The sequence below is a fragment of the Danio rerio genome, chromosome 6, assembly GCF_052040795.2.
Source record: "Danio rerio strain M-AB ecotype USA chromosome 6, GRCz13ab, whole genome shotgun sequence".
Taxonomy (NCBI): Eukaryota; Metazoa; Chordata; class Actinopteri; order Cypriniformes; family Danionidae; genus Danio; species Danio rerio.
This window is the reverse complement of record NC_141026.1, coordinates 27,486,526-27,502,718: the sequence shown is the minus strand read 5'-3', so window position 1 is coordinate 27,502,718 and position 16,193 is coordinate 27,486,526. Positions and strand designations below refer to the sequence as shown.

Sequence of the window (16,193 nt, the reverse complement as noted above, 5' to 3'; positions counted from 1 at the left end):
TTTACTATGGTTTGTTTTGTTAATTAATCTTAAAATCAGAAGAGCCTACCTTCTCTTTTATCATCCACTTGACGAACTTGTAGTCATATGGTTCATCATCTCCCATATGTGTCAGATCCTGATCTACATTCAGTAGACAAGATAGAACAACACTAATCAGACAAATCTCTCCTCAGCCAATGTCACCTTTGCCTCAGTAAATGTAATTTTCCTAACATACATCACTTTAGGGCACTTACTGAGCGCTGTGACATCCACTATCATGAAGTATCCTCCTTCAGGAACCACTGGAGTCATGCCGGTCTGAGCCAACATGGCAGCCATGCGATCTCTTTTACCTTTCAGTTCTAAAGCCAGAGCGGAGAAGTAGCAGTCTGGCTGACCCATCAGCTCAAAGTCCCGAAGAAGACCCCGGCCAACAGCCTCCTGTTGTGCAGAAACTCCTTGTATAGAAAAGTGGATTGTATACAACCACAATCAAAAAATGTCACATACTTGCCTGTAATGGTGTTGGACATGTATACAGACTGTTCTGCATGACAGTCTGCAGGTGTCTGATCAGGTGTTCAGGCCCAATGGACCAGCCCAACTGCAAACAAATAAAATAAATGAATATGCAAAAATGAGACAGAGAGAATATGGAAAGTATAGCTATTACAATTATTCATATAATAAAAAGTATGGGTTATAAATAATTATTAATAATAATTGTATGTGCACTTTTTATACCTTTTAATTTTGATGTTTATTATTCTTATTCCATGTGGACATGAAGGTAACTAAGAAGATGTTCAAATACCTTCCATCCAGTCACGCTGAATGTTTTCCCTGCACTGCCAACAGTGATGGTTCTGTCCCACATTCCAGGAAGGGTTGCTGTTTAGAAAAAAATGTGAAGTGAGATGTAATCCACTGACACAAAAACGTTACGATGCACCATTGGAGAAATATCACATACCTATCTTTACATGCTCATGACCTTTATATATCAGCCATTCATAAACCTCATCACTGAAGCACAGAGTGTCATGTTTGATGCAGAGATCTGCGATGGCTTGCAACTCGCTCCTACTGAATATCTAAAAATGAAGTTGTAGATTAACAATTTTCCATTTCACATTTAGGCATCTGGCAGATGCTTTTATTCATAGTGAGATTCATTGAAATAAGGTACATGTATTATCACGTATAACCCACAACCTTGGTATTTTTAGAACACATCATTTATGTAACCTTACTTTTCCAATAGGGTTATTAGGAGTGTTGATGATGATAGCCTTGGTTTTGGAGTTGAATTTGCCAGCAAGTTCTTCCTGGTCCAGAACCCAGTCAGCACTACTTATACCAGTTGTTGCTGTCGACTTCTGCAGGGAAATTAAGTGTTATGATTCATGTAAATATACGAAATACTGATGTTTTATGATAAAGAAGGCTTGCCTACCAATCGCAATGGTATTAAAACAGGTTTGGCCCCTGCCATTTTCACCATAGGTACATAGCAGTCAAAAAAAGGTTCTATAATGATAACCTGAAATAAAAAAACAAGAAATAGACGCATAAATCATAACATATTGCAATTATGTGCTAAAACATTACATATAAGTGTTAAACATGTTTTTACCTCATCTCCCTCCTCAACCAGAGCCTGCATAGTGCTGAACAAAGATCCATATCCACCTACTGTGACCAGAATTTCTTTAAAAGGGTCAAGCTGACGATCATAGACTTTTCCATACACTTTTGACAGAGCTTTAACCAGTGTTGGGTGGCCCTGAAAACAGAAATGTACCAAATTATGCTTTTTTTTTTTTTAACAAATAATGCATTTGGCATGTCATTTAAACGTTTATGCCATACACCCAACTTGTCTCCGATTTCATGCTACTTTTTTACAGATAGCATCTTTTCCATTAAGTTTTAGTTTAAGCCTAAATATTTTGGTACTAGAACGTATTCTTTAGATACTAGTGTCTTTAAAACTTAGTCATTTCATATATTTCTCATTTACTACATACTAGTTTTTATTTATTAATAGCGTTTATTGAAATAGTGACAAGTATTCCATTATTCTTAAGAAATTAAAAGTGACTTATTACACCAAACGTATCTTGAACTTAACAGATTTACTTACAAATATATCAGAGAAAGAGTTTAGGCAGTTTTTCAGTTTGCATGTTACTGGCGTTATTTAATCAAATTAGTTACATGAAAAATAACAAGACCTTAGTTTATTGTTAGCAATTATTAGGGATGGCTGACGTGAAACTGATGTTTCGACACAGTGTCGAGATCCCGAAGCGCAAGTGTTTCGAAACACTGTACCGAAGCATGATCCGAAACCCCCAGGTCACGTGACTAAAGTGTTTCGAAACACTTGGTCACGTGACAAAAGCGATTTAAAGCATTGATCATTTCAGAGGCGTTTCAAGACCCGGAGAATCTGCATTTGACTGGCATGATCTTTCTTAAGTCACTGTCTTGTATGGCCTAGTGGACCGTGCGTGTGTACTATGGTACTGTATTTCAAATTTATTTTGGGTTCGAATCTCGACTATTACAAATACTCCAAAATCATGATTTTATGTATTTTCATCATGTTACTGTTTTATGGTGTAGCCTAGATAGGATACAGCTGCGGATACACCATCAATTTAGCATCATTTTTGTAACACTGTAAAACAATAATTCATATTTTTACAGTACTGTGATGGGTTTAGGTTTTGGATAGACGTTAATAAAATACAATGGGAAATTTAATTAATAATATAAATAATTATTGTTAACTTCTGGCCACAACTGTATCTGATCTAGTAACAACCCTGTTATATAAACAAAATACAAATTTATTTACAAATGTTTATTCATATGTCAGAGCAATGTTGAAACAAAACGATACAATAACAAAGCATTACCAACTGGTAGTAAAGCATTTCAACACAATTGTGCCAGTCTGGATTCGAACCCATTATTCCCGCATGATGGTCTTTGTTCTTTGCTGAAGCTGTTTCAGTGAAATACAAATAAAATGACCACTAGGTGTCACCGTAGAGTGGTGTTTCGAAACGTTTCGAAGCTTCGACACATTTGCTTCGATAGTTTCAGTGTTTCACGAAGCCTCGCTTTGCCCACCACTAGCAATTTTCAATAACCAAATCCTTACTTAAAACGATACTGCCTACAATTATTTTCCACCGACAGTCAAACTATGGGTACACTTTTTTTGACTATGTACTTGTCTATCTGTGCATGTGTGTAAAGTGTGTTTTTCCTAACATATTTAAATGTCCTTTAACATTTATTGTCTTTTACTTATTACTGTCAACATTGCTATAGTATATTGTTTTGTGGAGTGTGTTGTTAAATTTTACACCTAAGCCACCAGTAGCATGAAATTAAATACTAGTGATGCTGTTTAGAGATTAAATTGTTCTTCTATGTGTTCGCCTTATGTATTTATTTACAGGATGGTTAGGAAGAATAGACAGAACATACAAAGCCACGTGTGTACTGGTTCAGCCTGTCTACCATTGCAGCTTGAGCAAGACCCTCTTTTACATATGAAGGAGGAGGAATGTCTGGGTAACCCTGTCCAAGATTGACAATAGAAGGATCTGCAGCCACTGATGTGAAAGCCACCCTGAACAACATAAGAAACATATCATAATTCTATCATATTTAGAATGTGCTTTATTTGCTGATATAGCTGTTTTTGGGGGTTTACATTAGCTCAGAGTGCATGCATACATATAAGAATAAGAGGACAGAAGGACATTTAAATAAGTGGAAAACAAAGTTAACAATGCAAATTGCATACACGTTTAGAGATGTACAAAAATATGGTTTACATGAAATATAAATATGGTTTATGTAGAAGTTGAATTATTAAGTGTAACAATTAACAAAAGTGTTAGCAAATATTCTCAATTCTTACCATACATTCTTGTCCAGGCCTTCTATCCTCTTCGCGTTTTTGTGTTTTATAGATGCCATGTTGTGCTAAAATGGTGAAAAAACAAAATGAATGAATGTCAGAGAAATTGATAATTCAGAAAAACTTGCACTCACTTGGCAGGAGGAGAAACTTCTACATCTATTAGTCTGTAATAAGCGTCGAACAGAACTGACAATGCGAAGCAGATGAATAGGATGCATAGCTATCTGGCGAAATAAGTTAAAATCGTTAAAAAAAGAAGTCAATGCTCACTTCAAAACATTGCGGTCTCAGACAAAATACACCTTTCAGTTCATTGGTTCCAGTACAGTAAATGTGTTTTGCGTTTGACGGAAGCAGATTCTGCGTGACGTAGGCATCCCACGCCTCTCCAACGGACCAATCTCCTCCTCCTTTATTTAGATGTAAGTCACCTTGGTTTTCCGCGACTCTCCGTTGAATGATAGCAAAGCTGTTTAAAAGTTTATTAACTAACGTTATCTATTTTCGTAGATAGTGACGCAAAATCATTTTTGGGAATCAGCTTCTCTAACAAGCTATATTCGTAACGTTTTCTTTACCCATCCCAGTTTAGCATAAATCTGCTTATTTTCATATTCTACATTTTTAGGTTTAAATTATTGTCAGCTATTTGTAAATACGTAAGTGTATGGTTGTAATAAATATTATAAGTGACAAGTGATAAGTGATACAATTAATTAACGGTATAAAATATAATACACACACACACACCCATGACCGTTAATATGTGGCGTGTTATTAAAATATTATTGACTTTAAAGGCCACTATAAAGCAACAGATGTTGCTTGATCAAAAGAAAGTAAATTCTGCTCGCAGTAATAATTTGACTCACTTTTCAATCGCTTGAAACTCCTGCAGGAAAACAACGTTTTGGGCAGTAAGTTTATGTTTGTAAGGTTAAATTAATCATTCACAGAGGCTTGGAATCAAGCACATCTGTATTACTTTTCGCATATGTCACTGAATGTACAGTAAATGAAAAGTTTTCTTCAAACTAAATGAGATCAAATGCATCTTCCGTCAAGGACTTTTACACGGCAGATGGCGCTGTATAACTAACCCAGGGCCAAATTAGATAAACATTATTTTAGAAATACAACCATATTAGACAAAAGCATACGTTTTATTTATATAGAAATACAAAAACTATTCAATTAGTTTAGATATATTTAAACACTGCGGTAAAATTTAGCCCAAAAAAATTATCTAATTTCACTGCAGATGTAAATCAGCCAATCAGATGTTTCTGCGATTAAAATCCGACAATTTTGAACTTGAGAACTACGGAGATATCCAAGCAAGAAAGATTATTAGATAAATTAGGTCTTGGCTGTTTAATAGAACTTTAATCGCTGATTTTGTTTTATTGAGATCTGGAGAACATTATATTGAAAACACTTATTCGTCTGGTCTTGTGAGTGAGAAATTGTTGCAAAAGGGAGTTGGTGAGTTCACTGCTCAATTTGTGATTTGTTTTGTTATATTTGAACAGATATAATAAAAAAAAGAGAGTAAAAGTTTTGTACATGATAAATGCTACTGTACAACTCATTTTACGCCATCTAGAACATAATTTACATTCTAAAATGGTAACAGTTTAGGAAATATAATAAATCATAATTATAAACTTAATTATGAATATACACTATTTGTGAACGAGGTGTTGCACGAATGTGTGCGTCTCTACAATTCTTTCGGTTCGCAGGGCCGGTGATCAGTGCTACCTCTGCAGAATGTGTTAGCTCAACCTGTCACATTTTGTCTAAAAAATCAGGGGTAACGCACCTTTGTCAGCTTCTAAAAAACTACCACTCTAATATATAATAAACTAATTAAATATAAATAATTTTTTTTATGAAGAATTATTTTTGTTAAATGTTTCCTTGCTTACAAATTCACATTTAGCACAACATTTATATGATTTGACATTTTCTTTTGGTGATAATGTTAATCTCAAATTTCTAACATTAAAGATTACATTTTCTCAAGAATTTGCATTAATTAAATAATAACTAATATTAACTTTTAATTGGTCACTTATTTTTATTTTTCCTCAGGACCAAAAGTATTACATGTTTGATGAAATAATCCATTAGTTTAATTTAAGTGTTTTAGTGAAAGTAGTCTCACCCATTTCATGGCATTGAAAAGTTTTTTTTTTTTTTTTTTACTTTAAATTGAGGTAATTAATAAATATTTTACCCAAAAATATTTAATTTTTAATCTCTGTAAGAGTGCTTTTTTAATGTCTCTGTGTGTCTGTGTTATATTCCAGAGAAGATCTAACTGTACAGTAGCACTGTACTGTTCATGGTGACATCTTTTGTCTGGAGCATCAGGCCAATCTACTGCTGTCCAGAATCTGGTGGTTTGCCTTGGTTAGGCATCTCTGCTGAGACCTGTCCACTATGGATGATTCTACCCACAGTTGTGAAGTACCAGTGGCGTAGCTTTCAGCATTACTGATGCACACAAGCCCTCACAGCATGTCAAGCTGCAAACTGCGTGAGGGACCCTAACCCAATAGCCAACACTAACAACCACTAATGTGCCAAAAAACTCTTGGAGGACACCAGTAACGTGCAAGAAACCACCTAGAAAACCTTACTAAATGCATCTCAACATCCACAAAACCATCCAAAATGATGCTGGACGCTGGACTTAGATCTACCCTCCACGACAAACACTCATCCATTATGGTTGCTCAGTCTCCTGTAGTGCAGGCTGGTTCAGGTTCTCCCAGCTGCTGTTTGATCTCCAGACCCACATAGGCTGTGGGGACCATGCGCGTCTTCATGCTAGAGCCCAACACTGGGGTAGATGTGCTGATAGTCCTCCACACTCCAGCCGCGGATGCAGAGTGGCTCCTGCTGCTCACACGCACCTACTTAGGAGACTGTGAAATGGAGGACAGAAAAGACAGCCGCGTTCCTCAGGTGTCACACCTCCAGAGAAGTGTCCGAGATGCAGCTGTAGATATGGTTCAGCCAGTACACCTGTGCACACTCCTCAACGGAAGAGATGCACTCCAGCAAGAAGAACAGGTGTGCAAAGAGAGTCCTTGTCTTTCTGGAAAACCGCTGCTTCTTCACGAACAACTGCAGAACAACTTTCCAAAGTAGACAATCTAATAAAACTTAGCAACAGTGTTGTAGGGCGATGATCAGGATTGATAACTTTATGGACAGTTTAAGTGGATTTTTAAAATAACTCAAGATGCCGTGGTGATAGAATGATGCGGCTCATTTAAATGTGAATATTTTACAATTAGAGCTGCACCATCTGTATGTTTGTATAGTGCAGTTTTTGGTAATCTTAATAAGTATTATAATAATAATAGAGGGCCTATATACCCCAGTCAATAAATAAAACATATTTTCATAATTTTGCTTTATTGTACTTTTGACCTTGGAAACGTTTCCACACCAGAAATCTGGTCATGCCAGTACACAATTTCACAATTGCTTTGATTTTTACACTTACAATCGCTTTAACCAAACCAACCCTAACTTTTTAAGGAAATCTCTTCTCACCAAACCTGCATTTGATTCAAAGCACAGCAAAAAACAGGCAAATAGTTATTGTCAATATTTATTAACATTTGAGTATTTTTTCAGGATTCTTTGATTATTAAAAAAATCCAAACACCAGTATTTATCTGAATTTTAAAAAAAAAATTGTGACATTATACAATTCAAAAGCATGGCAAATAACTTTTTTCAAATGAATACTTTTATTTACCAAAGATACTTTAAATTGAACAAGATTGATGATAAATTAATTTTTATATAATTTTAAATAAAGTTTTCTATGCTCACCATATGTACTGTGGATGTCTGTCTGATGAAATAAAATCCCACCTAGAAATTAATTAATTAGAAATTAATTAATGTGCAAAATAGTAACCTCAATTCAGATATATCAGATAGTAATAGCCCTTGTTTTACTGTGCATGTAAATTTGTTACCTCCACTGCCATGAGCAAGCTAAAGAAATATCTCACCCAAAAATGAAAATTACCCCTTAAACATTTATATAACCTGAGGCTGGCTTGAGATTGAGTCAGTTGGGGAGTAATTTTCATTTTTGTGAACTGTTCCTTAAAGCCAATTTGTAAATATGGTATCAGAAAGTTTTTAGAAAATGAGCAAATTTGATCATTGTAATGTTATCTGCTGTGTAGTCTGTTGTCCAGCAGAGGGTTCCAGAAACTGGGATGGTTTCTGAAAGTTGTCTGTCGCTTTCAAGATGGCCAGCCATTCTGGATCAAATTCAAGCTTTTTGTTGGAGCTTCCTCCACAATCTGCAATAACAAAATAACTGAATCTATATGTCTAGATCTTACTACATACTGAAACATGCTTGATGATGGAAACAGCTAGATCATTACTTGAAAGAAGACATATGTCAAGTGAGAGAATCTTGCTGATCTTTGGGCCAGTATTATTCCTTATTCTTAGCCTGAAAGGACAAACATCTTATTGTCATTCATTTTAATCTGATATCTACATTTAATCATTAGCCTTTTCGCACATTTTATGTCTGGAGGTTGTAACTGCAAGAGAAAAAAAGCTAGTTTATGTTGTCTTAAAAATAATGAAAATATGCAAGCCATTTGCAAGTAAATTGTCTTCTTTATTACAGTAAGGTTCACATATGGATGCTGCCATATACCTAACATATAGTATACGTTACAATGAATATGTTCACATAAAAATAAATGCCATGTGGTAGGCTATATATGAAGCAGGCTTAATCCAAAGGGAAACAAAAGCAGAGTGAGAGTGAATGAGGAGCCACCTGGTGCTGCATCTGTTTTGAGTGCAGGTGAGCAGAGATTCTGTATCTAGAGTACTGCATGTGCTCCTAGAAGCTCAGCAGTAGCAGGGCTTTTCAAAGTACTGCCATTCAATTTCTGTCTGAGGAACTTCTTCCTGCACGCAAGGGCATTTGTGTTGCTCTACTGATAAATATCTCGGAAAGATGTCTTTTGATATCTTCATCCAGAGAAATTCAATGACAATGTTTTATTTCATTAAAGATCTAATGTGTCCATTCTAATCCATTCCCATTTGTTTCGAACAAAACAGTTAATCTGACTGCTTGACACTGAAAGCTGGATTTAAAAAAAAATGTATTGCAATATTGTGAGCAACAATGGCGGCTCAGTGGTTAGCACTGTCACCTCATAGCAAGAAGGTCACTGGTTTGAGTCCTGGTTGGGTCTGTTGCCATTTTTGTGTGAAAGATGCATGTTCTCCCTGCGTTCGCGTGGGTTTCTGCTAGGTATTCAGGTATCCCCCACAGTCCAAAGACATGCACTATAAGTGAATTGACCATTCGCTAAGCCACACCCAAAAACCGCCAAACACCAATCGTGGCTTAGCAACCATAGCTACGCGCAGGAGGTCTGTCAGGCTTTCGAACGAGGTAAACAAGCCAAAGCATTGTGCATATGAATTGAGCAAATCTGATACCAGTCATTGTTGTGTTGAGAAGTATACAGTAATTCATGGTTACTTTCAAAACATGTAATGTAAAACTGCACCGCTGGGGACTCCAGTGAGAGAGTGTATAAAAGGAAGAGAGAAGGAAGAAAATATAGGAGAAGTTGAGTGTTCACGATAGAATGTAGTGTGTTATGTACGTGAGTAAAACACCACAAAATGGCGACGAGGATGAGCGCATCAGTGCCGAGCCCACCCCCGTTTCTGTCTGTCAGTGAGGTACCTTCAATTCCATTCGAGACATGGCAGAAAATCTTTCAGAAATATATGATAGTTATTCAGGCAACCGGAGATGCGTGGCCGAAGACGAGCAGTCTTGCTACATTGCTTGGGGACGGAAGGTCAGCGTTTGTTTTATTCTTTGCCAGACCAAGGTACTACATTTAATGAAGCCATGACGGCACTTCAGAAACACTTTGTGCCTAAATTAACGTAATTGCATGTCGACACATGTTTAGACAGCGTGTGCAGAGAACGGATGAAACTATTACGCAATCCATTGCAGCACTGAGAGCGTTAGCAGCTCCATGTGCGTTTGGTCAAATGGAAAGTGAAATGCTATGTGATCAGTTGATCGCAAATGTGCCATTGTCTGTAGTGAAAGACAAATTACTCTTAGAAGATTATCTCACGTTAGAAAAAGCGATTACAATTGCTTGTCAAGTGGAAGCTGCAGTCAAAAACTCCTTATTGCTCGGTAATGCCAATGCTGCTACGGTACCTGTACAAGCCATTGGTAAGCATACTAAGTACGGCAGAGGAAAAAAGGACTCAAGTTCAGCTAACCATGCATGGTCTGTTCTGAAACGATCAGAGGATCAAAAGCAAACAGCAAATGGTCAGCAACGTTGACATTGCTTCAGATGTGGATCAGATAAACACCTGGCGAATGACAAAAACTGTATTGCAGCTAAAGTAAATTGTAGATTATGGGTGAAAAAAGGCCATTTTGCCCTTTTGGCCTATTATGTTTTTCCTATGGCGACATCCCCAGCTTTGTCAACATTGAAAATTTCATGTGGTACTTGATTGGCCTCTAACGTCATGACTCTCTGAAAGTAATTAGACACAGTGTATGCAAATGCTGTACTGTATATGTACTGTATGTTCTAATGAACTCCAGGTTTAAAGAGTAGTTTACTGCAAAACACACTGTGTATAGTACAGTAATGACTGTATTGCATAATCTTACATTGACGTATTGGTGATAGAGTTCTTTAATGCACTCACTGTTCCTCTCAAAAACCTCAAGAGTCCTCTATTAGAACATATGATCATGTGATTGGAATAAACAAAACAAGACACGAGTGTGCTTTCTAGATGGCAATCAGCTGTCATATATTTATATATATATATATATATATATATATATATATATATATATATATATATATATATATATATATATATATATATATATATATATATGAGAGACTCATATTGCAGTTATATTTTTTTTTTCTTTTTTTTCAGTTACCATTGAGAAACAGCATATTGCGGTTATATAAATAAATAAAGAAATATATATATATATATATTTATATATATATATATATATATATATATATATATATATATATATATATATATATATATATATATATATATATATGAGAGACTCATATTGCAGTTATATATATTTTTTTTTCTTTTTTTTCAGTTACCATTGAGAAACAGCATATTGCGGTTATATAAATAAATAAAGAAATATATATATATATATATATATATATATATATATATATATATATATATATATATATATATATATATAAATAAATTTATTTATTTATTTATATAACCGCAATATGCTGTTTCTCATTGGCAATTGAATAAAATACAGGGAATATATTTGTGTTTCAATTCACAATTAGAACAGATGTTCACTTTCACTTTATCCCACGAAGACAGATGTTGTGCTAACTGTGTTAAGAGTTTAGGAAACTTGTTAAATGTATTGATAAAAGTGTCATAGCAATTGTAAAAAACTGTAAACTGTGTGTAATTACTTTTAGAGAATCATGAAGTTGGAGGTCAATTACAGTTTTTTACAATGGCTATGACACTTTTTTCAATACATTTAACAAGTTTGCTAAACTCTTAACGCAGTAACACACCTAAAATACACAATTGGCAAAACAGTTAATTTTATGCTCAAAATCACACATTATAAACTAAACCTCTAAACTACTTTTCAAAATACAATAATAAATGAACACACTACACCATGTCTAACAAAACACTGCAATCATGTTTCAAAATGAAATTATTGTTCAAAACACTAACACATGTTCTCGTCCAACATAAACATTCAGTCAGTCAGAACACACTGACAATAAAAACACTATCATCAGCTGACATTACAGAAACTCCATTAGTTTATGTGTCAGCTCTGCCCTTATATTTGAAGTCTCGTTACAGTTCTGTTTCGTTAGGTTAAGTAAATGCATACATTTTCTTTCGTTTATGGCAAAAATTCTATACAAAACGAAGAAAAAAAATTGCTTTATAAAATTTACAGTTTATGTAAAAAAAATACAGACACAGAATTTCTGCAGTACAGACTTTTTTTGCAGAAGGACATCACTGCAAACAGGAAAAGCACCACAAATATAATAAAATAACAAAGTAATCTTCTATACTGCCCGGTCTTTTGCCACATGTTCTCATCCACATTATACTTGATATCTTCTGTGGCCCGGCACGGTAACTGTGGCCCTTTGGCCTATTATGTTTTTCCTACGGCGACATCCCCAGCCTTGTCAACATTGAAAATTTTATGTGGTACTTGATTGGCCTCTAACTTCATGACTCTCTGAAAGTAATTAGACACAGTGTATGCAAATGCTGTACTGTATATGTACTGTATGTACTAATGAACTCCAGGTTTAAAGAGTAGTTTACTGCAAAACACACTGTGTATAGTACAGTAATGACTGTAATCTAGTCCTCTATTAGAACATATGATCATGTGATTGGAAAAACCAAAACAAGACATGAGTGTGCTTTCTAGATGGGAATCAGCTGTCATATATATATGTGTATATATATATATAGATATATATATATATATATATATATATATATATATATATATATATATATATATATATATATATATATATATATATATATATATATATATGAGAGACTCATATTGCGGTTATAAATATATATAAATAAAAAAAATAAATTAATTAAAAAAAAAAATATATATATATATATATATATATATATATATATATATATATATATATATATATATATATATTTATTTATTTATTTATTTATATAACCGCAATATGCTGTTTCTCATTGGCAATTGAATAAAAACAGGGAATAAACTTGTGTTTCAATTCACAATTAGAACAGCTGTTCACTTTGACTTTATCCTATATAATTTCTGTTTAGAACATGGTGTTATCTGTTCTGACATACTGTGTTAAAGCATTTGTAAATTTGACTGTAAAATTACATTGTTTTGTTCTTGGTTGTGCTTGTGTGTAAAAGAAGTTCAAGCATTTTAAATTTGTGTTAACTGGATGCATTTTGTGTCGAAACAACAAGAAATGTGTTAATTGTATAGCCCACGAAGACGGATGTTGTGCTAACTGTGTTAAGAGTTTAGGAAACTTGTTAAATGTATTGATAAAAGTGTCATAGCAATTGTAAAAAACTGTAAGTCCCGCATGAAATTATCTATGTTGACGAGGCTGGCTTCAGCTTAGCGAAAAGGCGTCGTTGTAGGAGAAACATAATAGGCCAAAGGGCCATCGTTACCATGCTGGGCCAGAGAAGAAGTCGGGCAAATGCAGAAAAAAATTATTTTGTTTTTTTATTATAATTGCGATGGTTTTTCTGTTTGTATATCTTGCAGTGATGTCCTTTTGCAAATAAAGTCTCTATTGCAGCAATTCTGTGTCTGTATTTTTTTACATCAACTGTAAATTTTATAAAGCAATTTATTTCTTTATTTTTGTATAGACTTTTTGCAGTAAAAGAAAGAAAATGCCTGCATTTACTAAACCCAACAAAATAAAAATATAGAGAGTCTTCAAATATAAGGGCAGAGCTGACACATAAACTAATGCAGTTTCTGTAATTTTAGCTGATGATAGTGTTTTTATTGTCAGTGTTTTCTGATTGACTGAATGTTTCTGTTGGAAGAGAACATGTGTTAGTGTTTTGAACAATTGTGTCATTTTGTAACATGTTTGAAGTGTTTTGTTAGACATGGTGTAGTGTGTTTGTTTATTATTGTATTTTGAAAAGAAGTTTAGAAGTTTAGTTTACAATGTGTGATTTTGGTCATGAAATTAACTGTTTCCCCAATTGTGTGTTTTAGGTGTGTTGCTGCGTTAAGAGTTTAGCAAACTTGTTAAATGTATTGAAAAAACTGTCATAGCCATTGTAAAAAAACTATAAAAACAATATTCTAAATTATTTTACAATGCACTTCTGCAGGCCTATGTACTGTCTGTGTAACACTGAACAAAAAAGGCTGACAGTCAGTCATTATGATGAATGGTCATAGTGTTTTACAATAATCACATCAGTGTTCAACTGATCTTATGATTGTCTATTGATGTGAATGGTCTGTGCTTGTCATTTGAAAACAAAATACCATTTTGAGAAGAAATCACATTGTTTTGAACGTGGAGTTTCATTTGCAAAAGAATTGCAGAGTTTTGCCCAATGTGTGTGTGTTTTGTGATTTGTGTGTAGAGTTCAGACAATATGAGATCTGCTTACAAAAAATGTGTGTAAACAATTGAATAAAAATGTAAATAAAGAACGGTTCAGGACCCTTTAAGCAGCTTGTTTAACACTGATGTTTTCATATAAACATTACTCTCTTTGTGTAATAATGTGTTTTGCAACGTTTCCCTTGCTCCTGTATCAACATGTGATTTTTTAATATTTAATCTATGCCATAATAGGGACTTCATGAAATCTATAAGTCACATTTACCTCCACTGGAATATTACTGTCGGCTGAAACCACTAACTGAACATACAGCCATCGTTACAGCCATTGGTTGCTGCTCGATTTTCTCAAAGAAGCCATGCCCCCAGCCGCACTGCCTGCAGACTCTGCCTCCAATAACCCTCTCCCCCTTCAACAATCAATCTTCAGGACCTTATTAAGTTATTCTCAGCATCCATGGCTGATCTATGCATCCTAGGAGCTTGCATGCGAGGTAATACAGAAGGAGAGCGACTTAAAGACGGAAATCAAAACACCTTGCCAACTCTTCATGTATATACAGAAACTCTGGCAGCTGGCCCCGAAGCGGAGTCCCACCCTACTCCTGCCCCTCCCTATTCAGGACTGACATGGTCGCAAACCACCCAACTACTACCTCTGGGAAACCTCCATCACCCCCAAATACCCTCTGACCATATCCCACAGCATGGAACGCTTCCAAAGACCACCACACATTTTTAAAATACCTGTTAACCGTTTTTCCCTACCCTCCATCACCCCATTAATTTCTAATCTCCACACTGCAAATATCCAAGTCAGTTTTACTAAAACCTACTCTCTGGTGCCCTGGGATGACTGAAACTTCCAACCTCCACAAGCCTTTACGCAGACAACGTTAAGCATCTCATAACATGAGGTAAAGGATAAGGTCGTCGAAGATAAAGGTCGTCCTCCGCCCTCAGATTTTCCAAAAACCCCCTTTCCAGCCATTAATCTAAATTCTGAGCATTGTCTCTGCAGCCCATTGGGCTTTCCCAGCAATCCAGACTCATGGCATCAGCCTCAGCCATTACTACATCAACACTGTCCAAAGACCCTCACCAGCCACCACTCAACCATTGGTAGCCAAATGAATCAGCACGCCTAATGCAGAGCAATACCCACGCTCCTCCCTCCCTGTCCCCCTAGCACGGACTCGACTCCGCTTCTCCCCTCAGCAAAGCACCACTCTGACCTGCTCCTCGCTCCAAGCGAACAAACTCTGCTTACTCTCCCCTTTTCTTTTCTTTTAGCTTTCATCCTTGCATGCACTACCCTGTGTCTCTAACTCCTGCAGGAGTGACACCCCAAGTGCCGACTCCCGCAGGAGCCATGCCCACTCCAGCCACCCCTTCACCTTTTACTCCCACTGCAAAGTCACCACCACCCTCTCTTTCCCTCCTCTCACAGGATCCTGGCTCCCGCAGCTCTGACTCCAGCAGGAGTTACCTTAAGCTTCGACTCCCACAGGAGTCAACCACTGCCCAATAGCTTAACCTTTCTTTCTTCCAGCGTCGAGTGCTCCGCTCTCTTCCAGCGTCGAGTCTCTCCGCCCCTACCCTTCCTTCCAGTGTCGAGTGCTCCGCTCCCTCCGAGCGTTCGAGTCTCTTCACCCCCCTTTTCTGTCCGGAGGTTCCACGCCTGCCAAGCACCGAGTTCCTTCACCGCCCCCCTCTTTTCCCTTTCAGCGTTTAACTCTTTGCTACCCTCCTCTTCCTTCTAGCACAAATCCTGCTTCTCTATATTCCTTCCGCATAGGCCCCACCCACCTGCTCAGGGGGATTACTCCTGTAGGGGTTCGAACCTCCCTGCAGGAGTCCCCACCGCCCACCCCCATTCCCGACTCCTGCAGGAACTTGGCCCAGCAGCTCTGATCCCGAGCTTCGACTCCTGCCGAGTCTGTCTGTCGAGTGCTCCGCTCTCTTCCAGCGTCGAGTCTCTCCGCCCCTACCCTTCCTTCCAGTGT

At 36.3% G+C, this 16,193-nt stretch overlaps 2 protein-coding genes across 8 annotated transcripts in view; both read right to left on the bottom strand.

The window, feature by feature from the left end:
• The window catches only part of kyat3.2 (kynurenine aminotransferase 3, tandem duplicate 2), an 808,585-nt gene extending 798,440 nt beyond the window's left edge, over positions 1-10,145 (bottom strand). For 2 of the 7 annotated variants that reach the window (XR_015492561.1, XM_087255220.1), the window contains exons 1-11: positions 7,793-10,145; positions 3,932-3,996; positions 3,493-3,637; positions 1,622-1,771; positions 1,442-1,528; positions 1,239-1,364; positions 959-1,079; positions 800-876; positions 500-589; positions 240-426; positions 50-123 (exon numbers count right to left, since the gene is read on the bottom strand). Coding sequence is in view for 6 of the 7 variants with exons in the window: in XM_087255220.1 (XP_087111346.1) it covers positions 50-123; positions 240-426; positions 500-589; positions 800-876; positions 959-1,079; positions 1,239-1,364; positions 1,442-1,528; positions 1,622-1,771; positions 3,493-3,637; positions 3,932-3,996; positions 7,793-7,795 (1,125 nt within the window). In the remaining variant the exon portion in view is untranslated. Of the gene's footprint in view, positions 1-49; positions 124-239; positions 427-499; positions 590-799; positions 877-958; positions 1,080-1,238; positions 1,365-1,441; positions 1,529-1,621; positions 1,772-3,492; positions 3,638-3,931; positions 3,997-4,065; positions 4,264-4,806; positions 5,257-7,792 lie in introns of those variants that run through there. The other 5 variants (XM_087255219.1, NM_200344.3, XM_087255221.1 and 2 more) reach the window with 4 other exon arrangements.
• LOC147836356 (uncharacterized) overlaps positions 1-16,193 on the bottom strand; it is a 702,935-nt gene that overhangs the window by 507,509 nt on the left and 179,233 nt on the right. The gene's annotated exons all lie outside the window — the stretch shown is intronic.